This window comes from Microcaecilia unicolor, chromosome 13 (genome assembly GCF_901765095.1).
Source record: "Microcaecilia unicolor chromosome 13, aMicUni1.1, whole genome shotgun sequence".
NCBI lineage: Eukaryota > Metazoa > Chordata > Amphibia > Gymnophiona > Siphonopidae > Microcaecilia > Microcaecilia unicolor.
Window position 1 is genome coordinate 66,399,133 of NC_044043.1, and position 15,829 is coordinate 66,414,961.

A 15,829-nucleotide genomic window follows, 5' to 3' on the forward strand; every position below is an offset into this window, starting at 1 on the left:
ACCCTGTCCCCAGAAAGGCTGCAGAACTCTTCCAGCTGGTAGCCAAGCATCAGGAGAGTGAGTAGCGCTATAGAAATGATAAGTAGAAGTAGTAGAGTGGAAAGCACATGCTCTAGGCAATCTATATGATGCTTTTGATACAGCATCTAGAGCCTTCACCATGCATACCAGGATACGTAATCTCTCCTGACTTTGTGCCTCAGACCTGAAACCTGTAGTTCAGGAGAAGCTGGCATACTCCAGGCCAGGAAGACAACCTTTTTCTTGACAAGGTGGAGAAGGTTACTGACTTCATCAAGAAGTGGTTTGAACTCAAGTCACTATCCTGGCCCACTGTTGGCTCAGTCTCTTGATCCAGGAGGTACTCTGGCAGAGGGCAACAGAGGACCTACTACTCTGAAAGGCATAGGTTCCACAACCTCTTCAAAATGCACAGAGCTCTTGCTTTTGTTCATGGAAGCAGAGGACTCAGAAGTCCCAACTGACTCCCCAGTCAAAACGGGGGATGAACTTCTGACTGGCTCCAGGATAGCATAGCTGCAGTAAAAGTAGATTCCTTGGATGACCTACTGATAGGAGCGAGTCTCAGTTTTTTCCAAGCAAGGTGGCCCCTTTTAACCTCAGAACAATGGGTTCTCAAAACAGTCCAGACAGGCTACTCCTTACAGTTGGACACAATTCTGCTAAATAAATCCAAGTTAAACTTTCAGCACCACAAATTTACTTTGACAGGGACACTCCTCCTTTTTACAGCCAAACAGTCAAACCCATTCCACCAGGGGAAAAAAAGGGAAGGGATTTTATTTCAGGTACTTTCTGGTCACAAAGCAAATGGGGTGAGGGTGGGGTGGGGTTGATTCCGTCCCATCCTAAACTTAAGGGCCCTGAACAAATAATCTGACAAAATTTGGGATGGTTTCCCTGTGTACCCTGCTCCATGATTCAGGCATAAGATTGGCTGTGCTCTGCATTTAAAGGATGCCTATACCCACATGCAGATACTTCCTATGACTGAGATGTATCTGAGATTTTGAGTAGGGAAACATCATTACCAGCACTGCGCACAGTATTTTGGCCTTGCCTCAGCCCTCAGAGTTTTCACAAACTGCCTAGCATCGTTATGCTGATGGGATGCAATTCGTTTTCCTACCTAGATGGTTGACTGGGCAAGAGCACATCAAAGGAAAGGGACACAAGAATCGGTGGCCAAAACCATTTGGTTGCTGGAGCTACTAGGACTCATCATTAATTACCCCAGGTCCCAAATTGACCCATCCCAGAGGCTGGAGTTCATAGGAGCTCTGCTAGACACGGCTTGGGGCAAATCCTTCCTGCCTGTCCAGCATATAAAAGCTCTGACTTGATGCTTGAGGTTTGCCAGAGCCAACAGGTTTCAGCAAGCAAGTGTTGAGACTTCTAGGCCACATGGCCTCAACCCTGCCTGTTACCCCAGTGGTATGCCTCAACTTGAGGTCAGCCTAATCGACCCTAGCTTCCCAATGTTCCCAGGTCTGGGGGAACCTAACAGATGTCATTACTGCTATTGCTTCCCTCAAGAAGTGTCTATCTTGGTGGCTGATTGGCTTCAGTTTGACTAAGGGACTTCCATTCAAAATTCCGCAGCCTCGCAAGATTCCGACAATAGATGCATGCAACCTGGGCTGAGAATCTCATATAGATGGATTCCACACCCAGGGTCAGTGGTCTGCTCAAGAGAGACTCCGTCAGATCAGTCTCCTAGAGCTTTGGACCATATAGAACTCTCTAAAGCTTTCAGAGATTGGCTGCAGAATCAAATTATTCTCATTCAAACAGGTTGTGATGTGTTATATCAACCAACAGGTAGGTACAGGTTCAAACAAGGTAGATTTTTTTTATTTCAGCTTGCAACAGCTAACTTTTCACTAAACAGAACTGCCATGCCCCCACCTTTCCTCCCCAAATGCGGAGCACTAAAATCATGAAATTCCATAGGATAAATCTTGATAAAAAGTTCATCACATGCTTTCATCCAAGTCTGTCACATAAAGCACATCGACTTAATCATTCACCACTAAATAAATGCTGTCTTTGTCCAAATTCCTTGCATATTGGTCAGCCCACAAATGGAAAGGAGAAAGGGGATGAGAGATGCCGACTTCCTCTGAGTCATGAACTCCTTTGTCAGGGTCCCCTTCGGATGGAAGTTCCCTCATGCTTTGGTCTTACGGCCTGGCTCTTGAGAGGCTGAAATGTTAATATGCTGATATCATTGCATCTTCTTGCAAAGAAACGCTCAACTTTAGCTGTTGTCTGGTGAGTTTTGAAACACGGTGCTTTGAGGTACTGATGGATTGGGACCTATGGGAGCTTGTGGAAATTAACAGGTATCAAATTTCACCTTTACTTCGATTTAATCTTGTATCTTAAACTGCACAAAAGAGTATAAAATTACCACCCATATGTGATAATGAGATTTATTTTTTTCAGTGGAAGACAGGTGGATGTCCCTTCTTCACACTTTTGTCATTGTCTTTGTTACATAAACAATGTTCTTAAGTTGTGACCTAAATAGAATTTCCATATCCTCTTTCACCAGGTTATATTAAGAACACAGAAAAGCTGGTCTATGGGAATGATCGGCAGTATAAGCTTGCAGTCACTGCCTATGACTGTGGAAAGAAGAGGGCAACTGAAGATGTTCTGGTTAAAATCTATATTAAGCCTACATGCAAGCCTCGCTGGCAAGGTACTTAATTATTGCACACCTCTTCCCCTCATCTAGAAGCCTGCCATGCCTTTGCTATTCTTCAGCACTGCAAATGTTTGATTTCTAAGGTTTGCTTTATTTGTCACATTATTTCAGGCTGGAGTAAAAGAATCGAGTATGAACCTGGTACGGGCTCTCTGACTTTATTTCCTAATATGCATCTGGACACTTGTGATGAACCAATAACATCTATACAGGCAAAAGTTGAGCTAGAGACCAATCACATTGGGAAGGGATGTGACAGAGATACCTACTCAGAAAAGTCCATGCACAGGCTTTGTGGTGAGTATTTCTGTAGCATTTTTTCTGTCCTTGGGTTGATATCAGCCAGAAGTTAATTATCTGTCTAAAGTTATCTAGATAAGGACACAAGCATTGTCATACCGGGACAGACCGAAGGTCCATCAAGCTGTATCCTGTTTCCAATAGTGACCAACCAGGTCACAAGTACCTGGTGAGATCCCAAAAGAATAAATCAGATTTTATGCTGTTCATCCTAGAAATAAGCAGTGGATTTTCCCATCGTAATAATGGCTTATGGCACTGCTTCCCAAACCTGGTCCTGGAGGCAACCCAGCCAGTCAGGTTTTCAGTATTTCCATAATGAATATTCATGAGAGATTTGCATGCAGTGGGGGCAGTGAATGCAAATCTTTCTCATGAATATTCATTGTGGGTATTCTGAAAACCTGACTAGCCGGGGTGCCTCCAGGACCAGGTTTGGGAAGCACTGGCATATGGACTTTTCTTTTAGGAAATTATAAACCCTGTTAAGCTAAACAATTTTTACCACATTTTCTGGCAATGAATTCCAGAGTTTAATTACATGTTGAGTGAAGAAATGTTTTATCTGATTTGTTTTAATTTTACTACTTAGTAGCTTCATTGCTTGCCCACTAGTCCATGTATTTTTGGAAAGAGTAAACAAGTGATTCACATCTACCCCTTCAATTCAAATTAGGTCTTATATACCGCTAAAATCCCCTTTCCCAGGGTTCAGTGTGCTTTACAACAGTTAGATTACATGAATTAGTAAAATGCATGAGGAAGCTGGCAAATAGACCATGAGAAAAACAGAATCATAATCAAGACAGGAATAATAATGACCATCGCCGCACTGTACCCTTACACCTTCAAGGGCGTAAGGGTACAGTTCGGTGATGGTCATTCAAAGAGCAGTTTTTGAGAAAACGAAGGTCTTTAACTTCTTCCTAAAGTAGTTATCTGTTCTAATAGTGATGGGCACGGAGTTCCATAGGGAAGTTCTGGCCACAGGGAAGAGCAATTTGAAAGTCTTCTGATGTCCAGTCCCCTTGTAAGTTCGAGAGGCTAAGAATAGCTGGTCTTTTAGTCTCTCTGATGTGCCAGGAATAGTGATGATACATTAATCATCAGGCAGGATCTGATGCCGTATAAATTTGGAAACTATACAGGCTGCTTTGAACCTGATTCTTTCAGTTATAGGGAGCCAATGCAGTTTAGCCAGGTGTAATGAGACACTGTTGTGTCTATTTAATTTGAAAATCAGTCTTGCTGCGGTATTCTGTATTATCTGCAGTTTCTTTAGATATCGAGACTTAATGCCAAAGGATGTTACAGTAGTCTAGATGTGGCAAGATCAGCATTTAGACCAGCAGTGTAAAAGCTTTCTGGTCAAAAAATAACCTCACTAGTTGGAACTGCCTCATTTTAAACAGAGTTTTCTTTTATAGCTGATTGATTCGGGAGGAGAGTGTTAAGGAGGAATCGAGAAATACACTGGGCACTCTAGCTTTGGATTCTACTACAAATGCCTTGTCATTGCATACTGTTATTGAGGTTGGGACCTGGACTCACGGATTCTGGAACCATAAGATCTTTGTCTTTTGCGATTTCAGTTTTAATTTGTTTTTCAGGGCCCAATTCTGGATAGTGTTCATCCAGCTGTTACTGATTGGGTAAGGTTGTGATTGGGCTGGAGTATTGGTAGGAGAAGCAGAATGTTGTCTGCATAAGACAGTAATAGTTCACCTAGACCTAGGTATATTGAACCCAGAGAGAACATAACGAAGTTAAATAGAATTGGGGAAAGCGGGGATCCTTGCGAGACCCCACATTCTGGGAACCAGTAATAGGACAGAAGTTGATTTTTTTGACCAAATAGCTTCTATTTGCCAGGAATTCACTGAACCATTTAAAAACAGATCCTGAGATGCCTATTTGATCAAACCATTCAAACAACATTGTATGATCGACTGCATTGAAAGCTGCTGATACATTGAACTGGAGAAGAATAACCTGGTCACCGTTGCAAAGTTGTTGTTCCGTCGTATGTGATTAGGGTGAGCAGTAAGGATTCAGTACTATCTGCAGATCTGAAGCCAAATTGTGATTGGTTTAGGAGTGAGATTCTTTCCAAGTATGAGGAAAATTGCATTTTTGTGATGAGAGGTATACTTGCTACTAGGCGGTAATTGCAGCCAAGATTGTATCAAGTTCAGAGCCCTTCCACAAGGGTGTAAGAACAATTTTGCCCATGTCTGGAGAAAGAGAGCCTGTCTCTAGAGCTCATTAAGTTTGACTGTCAGCCATTGAATAACCTTTGTTGGAAACGATGAGAAAAGAGATGTGGGACAGCAGGATACAGTTAGAACATGAACGTTTCAGCAGCAGCGATTTTACTTCATCCTATGGCAGTGGTTGAAAAGAGACCCAGTTATGATCTAACTTAGTCTCCTGGCAGTACCTAAACTCAGATACAAGTTTGATGTCCTTTTCACAGCTGGCTTGGTCTTGGATATATTGGACCTGATTTGAGTGATCATATTGACAAAGTAGTCAACTAAGTCTTGAGCAGACAGAGTGACTTGTGGTGACTTGTCAGCAGCCGCGGTAGCTGTTAATCTTCTTACTAAAATTAACAGTTTTTTATTGTCTAATGAATCTTGGCCTACTAGACTGCTATAGTAGTTTTGTTAGGTGTTGGCTACCTTTGATTTGTAGACGAAATGCATGCTTCCAGTTTTCTTTATCGGTGGTTGTACTGCTTTTTCTCCATTGTTTTTCTAAGTGTCAATATTCCAATTATACTATGCAAAGAGTAGGATATAAAGTGGACTATATATATCAGATGTCTAAACTGACTGCGTTGAGAAAAGGGCTGATTCAAGGGTTCCAGAAAATCTGGGAACCATATGAACGCAAAAGAGCTTTTCTATGGCTGCCACCAGGGGAGGGAGGAATAAGTGGGAGGGGGGATAGGATGGAGAGGGTAGAAGGGTAAGACGAGAGGTGATGTGAATTGGTTGATATGTACTATATAGAATGCATAGTGTTATGTAAGAAATATTTGGACCGTGTGGTCACTACTGTTCACAATTTATTTAAAATTTAATAAAGAAATTAAAAAAAAAACCAAAACATTCCAATTATAGTTTATCCAAGTACCACAGGGAATTTCTGACTGCGTTGACTGTTTTGGTGGTGATAGGAGCAAGTTTGTTAAGGATCATATTTACATTGGTGTCCCAGAGAGATTTAACTGACAATGTTTTGGTTCAATCCAAAAGCTGGACTCATTTATTCTCCCTCTTCTAGATATCAGTTTACAGGGTTTAAACTTGGATGGACATGATAAGGCAAATGCCAATGGTAAAATCTAATTGATAATGATCAGACCAGGGTATAGCTTGCCATTTAAAAGAACTAATTAAACTGATGGGATAGGAGGTGAGAAAAGTCAAGGGTATGGCCATGGTTATGGGTTGCACCATTGGTAAGCAGAGTGAGCTCACTCATTTCCAAAAATGCAAACACTGGTATTGGTGTCATTCTCTAAATGTAAGTTTAGATTACCTAGGATGATGGTTCTAGAATATTGAGACAGTATGGATGACATCATCTCGGTTAATATGAGAAGTAGGCCACTATAACCTATGACATTTGAGTCATCATCAATTTTGCACAGCATGCATTCTTGTTTAGGGGACGCACGTGAGGTGATAAGTGAAATATGAAAAAAAAACTTTTATAAATGAGAGCAAGACCATGCCCCCCCCTTTTTTTGGAGGGTATAGGATATCATAGCCAGGAGGCATTAGGTGAGGTAGGAGTGGACTTTCAGCCTCAGCAAGCTAGGTTTCAGTTATAAATAAGAAGCCCAATTCTGAAGATTCTAAGAGGTTTGAATGAAGATCGACTGGAGGTAGTCCTGGTGGGGCACTCACGGATATTGGACAGAGTAGTATCATGGTAACAAGTGTCTGTACACTGTAATAAGTAACTAGCCTTGGCAATAGGCTGTTTTCTGACCCTGGGTTTCCTGAATGAGTTGGAAAACCACAGGAATAATGAAGAGCTCAGTAATGTCAGGTGAATTGCCGTTGATAGCACTGAAAATAGCTAGGCATGTCAAAAGAAGACCCCACATGGTGACAGGTCTTTAAAGAGCAAATTGAGTAGGAGGTGTAATATGCAGATCATGACATATTGGTTATTTATTTATTTATTGCATTTGTATCCCACATTTTCCCACCTCTTTGCAGGCTCAATGTGGTTTACAATACATCATGAATATTGGAAATATATAATAGAATATACATTTAGTATTACGGAAGGATTTTGGGTAACATGATCATGATAAAGTATCGTATAAAGGATGATACAAAGGATAGTGAAAAAGCATGATATAAAGGATTTGGGTTACATGATAATGAATAAGCATGATATAAAGGCAAATATTATAAGGCAATACTGGATGCGTGTGGTTAGACACAAGTTGTCCCTCAAGGGGAAAAATAATATTCGTCTCTCCTCCACACTTTATAGACCTCTATCATATCTCCCCTCAGCCGTCTCTTCTCCAAACTGAAGAGTCCTAGCCTTTCCTCATAGGGAGGTTGTCCCATCCCCTTTATTGTTTTTATTGCCCTTCTCAGTACCTTTTCTAATACTGCTATATCTTGAGATGTGGTGAACAGAATTGCACACAGTATTCGAGGTCCAGTTGCACTATGGAGTAATACAAAGGTATTATAATATTTTCATTTTTGTTTTCCATTCCTGTCCTAATACTTCCTAGCATTCTATTTGCTTTCTTAGCTTCTGCTGCACACTGAGCAGAGGGTTTCAGCATATCAACAATGACACCTAGATCCTTTTCCTGGCTGGTGACTTCTTATATGGAACCTTGCATCATATAGTTTGGGTTACTCTTTCTTGTATGCATCACTTTGCACTTGCTGACATTAAATATCATCTGCCATTTGGATATTTCTGAAGATCATCTTTTCTCCATGTTACATAAATTGGTCCCACGATGTGGGTGATACTGAGTAGAGCATAATTTCCAAGTGGATGTATTCAAACAGGCTCCACATCTGTCTTTAAACACTGGTTCCTTGTCATCAAGTAGATGAAGCCATTACGTATGGGTTATGTCCATCAACCAGCAGGGGAGATAGAGAGCACTCAAACTTTCACAGTGCCCTCTTGGCCAGCTAGCTCCACTGCCTCTTCAGTATTCTCTCTCCCTTAGCAGGGTGGCCTGAGACCTCTACAGTATTCCCTTCTCCGGAGATGGTCTCCTATTTCTCAGGATTACCAATGCAGACTTACTTGGCTCCCTGCGGCCCGTCTCAGCATGGAGTGGTGGCTCTCGGACAGCATGCTGCGGCGAGGAATGCCGCTGACGCTCCCCGTTTGGTGCCTAGTGGTAACAGATGCCAGCCCGAAGGGCTGGGGCGCACACTGCAAGGGGAAGCATGCCCAGGGTCTATGGACACCCGAGGAGTCGGAGTGGTCCATCAACCGCCTAGAGTTGAAAGCGGTGTTTCAGGCGCTTCTGGCCTTTCAAGTGACCCTGGAAGGATTGGCTGTCAGAGTGATGTCGGACAACACGACAACGGTGGCCTATATAAATCGACAAGGCGGAACAAGGTGCAGAGCACTAGCCGCGCAGGCCGAACTGATTTGCCACTGGGCCGAGCTGCATCTTCAGTGTCTGTCGGCAGCTCATATTGCAGGTCAGAGCAATGTGCAGGCTGATTCTCTGAGCAGGCATCAGATCGATCCAGCAGAATGGAATCTGGCAGACGAAGTATTCCTGCAGATCTGTGCCAAATGGGGCAAGCCCGTGATGGATCTAATGGCAACAAGTGCCAATACCAAAGTCCCGTGCTTCTTCAGCAGACGGAGAGATCCTCGCTCGGCGGGGTTGGATGCCTTGGCTCAACCCTGGCCTCCGGGTCTACTTTATGTGTTTCCCCCATGGCCCTTGCTAGGGCGCCTGCTCTTGCGGATTCGGCTGCACCCAGGAGAAGTGGTCCTCATCACCCCGGATTGGCCAAGGAGACCTTGGTATGCAGACCTCTGACAGATGCTCCTGGAGGCTCCTCTGCCGTTACCTCTGGTACCGAACCTGTTGACTCAGGGACCGGTAGCCATGGAGGACGCCGGCCGCTTTGGTCTTACGGCATGGCTATTGAGAGGGCGCAATTGAGGGATAAAGGTTATTCCAATAAAGTTATTTCCACTCTCCTGCAAGCCCGCAAGCGGTCCACTTCCGTGGCTTATGCCAGGATTTGGTGCCGGTTTGAGTCTTGGTGTGCTTCCAGAGCCATTGTTCCAATGCGGGCTCCTGTCTCGCCGATTCTGGACTTTTTGCAGGAAGGTGTACAAAAAGGCTTGGTCTATAATTCCCTGCGGGTGCAGGTGGCAGCGTTGGCCTCCCTTCGTGGTAAGGTGGAAGGCTTGTCTTTGGCTGCTCACCCAGATGTGGCACGGTTTCCTAGAGGGGTGCTTCGGCTCCGACCTCCAGTGCGAGCACCCTGTCCAGCTTGGAGCCTGGGGCTAGTTTTGAAAACCCTGCAGGCATCTCCTTTTGAGCTGCTTTGGCGAGCATCGGAGAAAGACTTGACACTGAAGGCCGTTTTTCTGGTGGCCATTACCTCGGCGAGACGGGTGTCAGAGCTCCAGGCGCTGTCCTGTAGAGACCCATTTCTGCAATTTTCAGAGTCTGGAGTCGCGGTTCGGACCGTGCCTTCCTTTATGCCTAAGGTGGTTTCAGCCTTTCACTTAAACCAGCCTATTTTCTTGCCCTCTTTTTCAGAGGAAGAGTTTCCAGAATCTTTTGGGCAGCTGCACCTTTTGGATGTGCGCAGGACTCTGCTGCAGTATCTGCGAGTTACTAACTCTTTCAGGACTTCTGATCATCTGTTTGTTTTGCTATCCGGTTCTCGCAGAGGGTCTCCAGCGTCTAAAGCCACTATTGCCCGCTGGCTCAAAGAAACTATCTTTTCAGCTTATCTGCTGGCCGGCAGGGTTCCGCCTGTAGCCTTTAAGGCACATTCTACTAGAGCGATTTCTTCCTCTTGGGCTGAAACTGGAGCACTCTCTCTTCAAGAGATATGCAGTGCAGCAACATGGGCTTCTAAGCTCTCCTTTGCCTGACATTACAGGCTGGATGTGGCTGCCAGGAGGGATGCGCGTTTTGGTGCACAAGTGCTAGCGCGTGGTGTGGCTTTTTCCCACCCTATCTAGGGATTGCTTTGTTACATCCCATACGTAATGGCTTCATCTGCTTGATGACAAGGAAGGGAAAATTAGGTTCTTACCTTGGTAATTTTCTTTCCTTTAGTCATAGCAGATGAAGCCATGAGCCCTCCCTGTATGATTGTCTGTATGCTGTGAATCTGTTTTTCAGGTTCTGTTCTAATTTCCTGAAGTTCCTTCCTTGGGAGAAAGTTGGAAAACAATCTTCAGGATTCATGTTCAGTTTAAATTTAGGAGGATGTGTTCATTCCCTCCAGGAGGCGCGTGTGTTCCCCTCTAGTTCTATAAATAGGTGGATGAGTTCATTCCCTCCAGTGTGTTGGGAGGATGTGTGATTCCCTCCAGGAGGATGCAAGTATTCCCTCCGTTTATACAAAGTGGAGGATGAGTTTACTCCCTCCAGGAGGATGAGTTCATTCCCTCCTTGTTTGAGTTTATGCCCTTGTTAAGGGGCCATCGTTCGCTGTGAGGAAGTTCATGTTATTCCCATTGCGGTTTGCCATACTGCTTTGGAAGCTTCAAATACTGAAGAGGCAGTGGAGCTAGCTGGCCAAGAGGGCACTGTGAAAGTTTGAGTGCTCTCTATCTCCCCTGCTGGTTGATGGACATAACCCATACGTAATGGCTTCATCTGCTATGACTAAAGGAAAGAAAATTACCAAGGTAAGAACCTAATTTTCCCATTCTAGGCACACACAAGGATACTGGTCAAGAAAAGCAAATACGCTGCTTATCAGCATTGAGTGATTAGAATGCACTGCCGTTGGCCAGAAAAGTTACATTTTTCAGAACTAAAGTAGTATCTTAAAGATGACAGAGAGGTTAGAGGTTAGAAAAGTATTTCCTAGCATCCCTCCAGACTACTTCAGAGGCTTGGGTTTACATACTCCTACTTTAAAAATGAGAATTACTAAAGTGGTTGGGTCCCTTACCAGACCCTCACTAGGCTGTTGTTCACTGGTGAGGAGTGGTCTGTGCCTTGGCTTTCTTCTCTGGTTCTAGGAGAAGAACCCTGAGGGCCCACTAGAGGTGTAGACTACAACAGGATCTCATATTATTATTATTATTTGTTACATTTGTATCCCACATTTTCCCACCTATTTGCAGGCTCAATGTGGCTTACATAGTACTGTAGAGGCAATCGCCAATACCGGTTTTAACAAATACAAATTGAGGTTGTGGCAAAGTAAAGTTCATGTGTGACAGACACATTGGGGAATCATAAGAAGGAAGAGTTAAGTTATGTCCAGTATGAGCTTTGGTTTTGTTGTGTTGCTGGGTTAAGGCATTTAAGTTAGATCGTTAGGGTATGCCTTTTTGAACAAGTTAGTTTTTAGTAATTTCCGGAAGTTCAGGTGGTCCTGTGTTGTTTTAACGGCTTTTGGTATTGCGTTCCATAGTTGCGGCCGCTGCAAGTGTTGTGTGGCTATAGAGGGCTCTGTCTGGCAGGATCCTCAAACTGGACTAGAATTGAAGGCTCAGAGAAATACTACTTATAATTCTGCCTGGATGGTTTATGCAGTTTTATGCCTTTACAACCTGGTCTGTGTGTGTGAAGGAGTTTCTCTTCTCATCCAGTTTGGAAGAGCTTCTTTTTGGTGCCTTTTCGCTATACCTTGTCAGGCTTTTCTCCTCTTCCAGTACATTTTTAGTTATTTTTTGCTGATTTTTAAGTTTCCTGTATTTTCCTTGCCTTAGGCCGTGTTTAGGCCTACTCTCCGGTCAGGTCTTTCTCCTGAATTTTTCTGTGGTGCCTTGCCTTTTTTTCAGGCATCATTGTGTCTTTTGATTTTGCTTCGTATATTTTTCCTTCCTTGTCCACTAAAGTTCCCAGTGGCTTCAAGTGCTGGTCCCGGTGCAATCAGACAATCTCTGGCTAAGATGCCATTCCTTGGTGTATTCAGTGCTTAGGGCCCAACCATAGCCCTGCCAACTGTGTCCTTTTGTCTTTGGATGAAGAAACGGACCCAGGTCGCCATGCGAGAGGGATTTTTGGAGCCAGATCTGAGTCCTCGACGTCAGCATAAAAATTAACATTGAAGACTGCATCTGAATTGTCGGTCCATATGGCTGCTTCGAGACCCATTGACACTGGGAGCAGTGGTGCATCAAGTGGGTCTCCGCCTCTCTCGACACGACTACTGGACAGGGCCCCCAGGGCCCAACCCTGAGGCAACGTAAGAATTCGATGTTGTCCTCGTCGGCACCAAGGAGTCTCAACAAGCTTCAGGGGAAGGCCAAGAAGCATTGACATTGGTCGTCCTCGACACATGATGCAGGAAGCTCCTGGGTGGTGAAGGATTTGGCACCCGAGAAGCGTCAGCACCGGTAAGATTGTTCTCCCTCTATCCAGGAGGTGCCGATTCACCGTTACAGGCAGCCAGGAGCCGGTGCCCCAGCCTTTCCTTGTGTCTACCCTCGATGAGCATATCTGGGCCTTGATCCCTGAGCTGGATGACATTCTGGATCGGTGTGCATCAGTATTGGGGGTGTTTGTGCTCACTATAAAGCCCATTGCAGCCCCGCTTGGCCCTCAGTCTACGGTGTGGCTTTCAGTTCAGCATGTGGCCCTGGTGTTGGCTGCCACCCAAGCTGGTACCCCTTCGACGTTGGTGGAGGAAGCTTCACTGGAGTCGAGGCAAGAACAGACTCCTCAACATCCCTCTCAAGGACATGGCTTCTCAATGTCAAGGCAGGCTCGGTCTCAACCCTCCCATGAGGAGTTTCTGACTGATACCGATGAGGAATGCTCATGGGAGTCAGAGGGAGGATCCAAGGTACTTTTTGGAGGATGAGTATCCTCTCTAATCCCTCCCCTCTCTTAAAAGGAGAAAGTCTCTGGAGAGCCTTTCTTTTCCCTCTTTTGTGAAGGAAATGACTGATACTATTCCATTTCCTTTGGAAGTGGAGGATGAGCCCTGGGCTAAGATGCTCGAGGTCCTGGACTATGAGTCCTCTCCTAGGGAGGCAGTGACTGTCCCTCTTCACAAGGTACTCAAGGAAGTCCGATAGGAACTGGGAGTCCCCTCTGTCGGTCCCTGTCCTTCCGAAGATCAACAACCAGGATCCACAGCACACCTGGGTTTAATAGGCCTCAGTTGCCTCACAATTCCATGGAGGTGGAATCCGCTCTCAAGAGAGCCAGGAGTTCTAGAGACTATGCCTCAGCGCCCCCAGGCAGAGAAGCTAGGATCTTGGACTCTTTTGGGAGAAAGATGTTCCAGGCCTCAGTGCTCATGTCCTGTATACAGTCTTACCAACTGTTTAAGAGCGTGTACTTGCAGGACTGGGTGCACAAGCTGATAGACTTAGCGGACTGTCTCCCACCAGAGCAGGGAGTCAGTGTGCCAGCTGGCCAAGCAGCAGAAAGTGTGTTGAAAGTCTTGGCCAGGGGCACTTATGACACCTTCGATGTGGCTTCCAGGATCTCTGCTCAAAGCAATGCGCAGACTGTCATGGCTGCATGTTTTTGACTTGGAACAGTCTGTTCAGCAGAGGTTGGCGGATGCCCCATGCTGGAAGGATAACCTTTTTGGAGAGAAGGTTGAGGAGGTCACTGACCAAATCAAAAAGCTTACTAATACCATCCCTTTTCACTCTCCCACTGGGCGCCTCCTGCATCGACTTCCTCAGCTAGGAGGGCTTTTGGCAAGTTGCAGAGGGGTGCCTACTACTCACAGAGACATAGGTACGCCACTTCCTCTCGCCAGCTTGCTCAGGCTCAACCCCAGCACACTCGTTCTCGTCAACAGCATGTGGCTAAAGGCCCCTGTTGCTCCCAAGTCTAAGCAAGGGGCAAGCTTTTGACTGGCTCCAGCAGAGTATAGCCACTGCAGTATCCGTGCTGGATGACTTGACGGTTGGGGGAAGGCTGAAGTTTTTCTATGAAAGGTGGCCCCTTATAACCTCCAACTGGTGGATTCTCCAAATAGTCCATCTCTGATGCACACTAAATTACCTTCGAAGACTTCCGGTTGGGGAATGGAGTAGCGAGGCGGAAGGTGAAGCTGCTCCGGGACACTAATTACCCTGCACTCGCAAACAGCGTCCTTAACCACAGCAAGACGATCAGCTATAGAAATAAACACATCCAGTAAAGAAATCTGACCGAAACGGCGGCGATGGCGGCGAAAACGGGACGGAAAGAGCCCAAAGAGCGAATACGCCCAGGGGACAACAAAATGGCGGAGACAGGAGCCCCTGACTCACCCTCGCCCAGCTCACTGTGGGCCGCCGAAATCACAGAAGAAGTGAAGGCGGCGGTGGAGCAAACAGTAGGACAGAAACTACAGCAGATCCTGGACAAGCTGGATGGGATGGAGGAGAGGCAGGCCACGTTGGTCACGGAGCTCCACGAGGCGCAGCAGCGACTGGGGCAAGCGGAGGAGGAGATCCGGAAGGTGGTGGAGGAGCGCCCGAAAATTATTGGCAGACTGGAAGAAATGGAAGCGCGGCTGGAGGATCTAGAAAACCGCTCGAGACGGAACAACCTAAGGCTGGTTGGATTGCCGGAAAGTGTACCTGAACGGAATCTAAGCACGTTCCTTGAAAAATGGCTGCCAGAAGCGCTGGAGAAGCAAGACCTCGTTGGTAACTTGAAAATTGAGAGAGCACACAGATTGGGGCCCCGGAGAGAAAATATAGACAGGCCACGGGTAGCCATACTAAAGGTTTTGAATTATGCACACAAAACAGAGATTTTACAAAGCCTACGAGCCGGGAAACAGCTGCAGTATCAAGGCAAGAAAGTGCTTTGTTTCCAGGACTACTCAATGAAGGTTTCTTCAGCAAGAAGAGAGTTCGGGCCCATCTGTACTAAGCTGTTTGGTCTCAAATACAGATTTAGCCTCCTGTACCCAGCACGACTGAAGCTGATAAACAATGGACAAGTGGTGTACTTTGACAAAGTGCGGGAGGCTGAAGAATATGTTGACCAGACAATAAGAGCAGGGAGAGGAGAACAAGGAGACAGCAATGGCTGAGAGAATTAGATCCAACAAAGCCAGACGGAGCTGGTGTTGAACTCACACTAAGAGAAGGCTGAAGAAGGTTACAAGATAGATATCGCACATGTTGGTGCTGGTTTGAAGTTGAGATTCATATGAGTTTTCAGTTAATGAAACATTTGAATATGTGATAAGGACATTCAAAGGGCCGGAGCCCTTAGCACAGTAGGAGAGTGTCCTAATCCTGGGGACACGGAAGTAGTAATGCCTAAAGGCATGTTTGGGGTAAAGTATGTAAGAGGGGTTAAAGAAGGGGTGGGGGTGGGAGGAGAGGGGGAGGGAGGGTTGGGTAGGTACAAGGAGAATGGACAAGGGGGGGGAAGAAGGATGGGACGAGTGTGGATGAATGGGATGCATGAATGTTGGGGACGGATGAGGAGTGGCAGGAATGGAGAGAATGAGAAGGAATACTGGGAGGAAAGCTCGGGAGGTGGAGGCTGGGACATCTCTCGAGTGATTAAAAGTTGGAAGCGGAAAGTGAAAGGTCAAACTATTACTGAGAGGTGTCAGAAATAAGGGTGGTAACATGGAATGTTGGGGGTAT

At 45.6% G+C, this 15,829-nt stretch overlaps 1 protein-coding gene across 4 annotated transcripts in view; it reads left to right on the forward strand.

Moving 5' to 3' along the window:
• Nucleotides 1–15,829, forward strand: part of CLSTN1 (calsyntenin 1) — a 136,175-nt gene that overhangs the window by 60,132 nt on the left and 60,214 nt on the right. For all 4 annotated transcript variants that reach the window (XM_030222495.1, XM_030222497.1, XM_030222496.1 and 1 more), the window contains 2 exons: nucleotides 2,579–2,728; nucleotides 2,846–3,031. In XM_030222495.1, coding sequence (XP_030078355.1) covers nucleotides 2,579–2,728; nucleotides 2,846–3,031 — 336 coding nt within the window. The remainder of the gene's footprint in view (nucleotides 1–2,578; nucleotides 2,729–2,845; nucleotides 3,032–15,829) is intronic.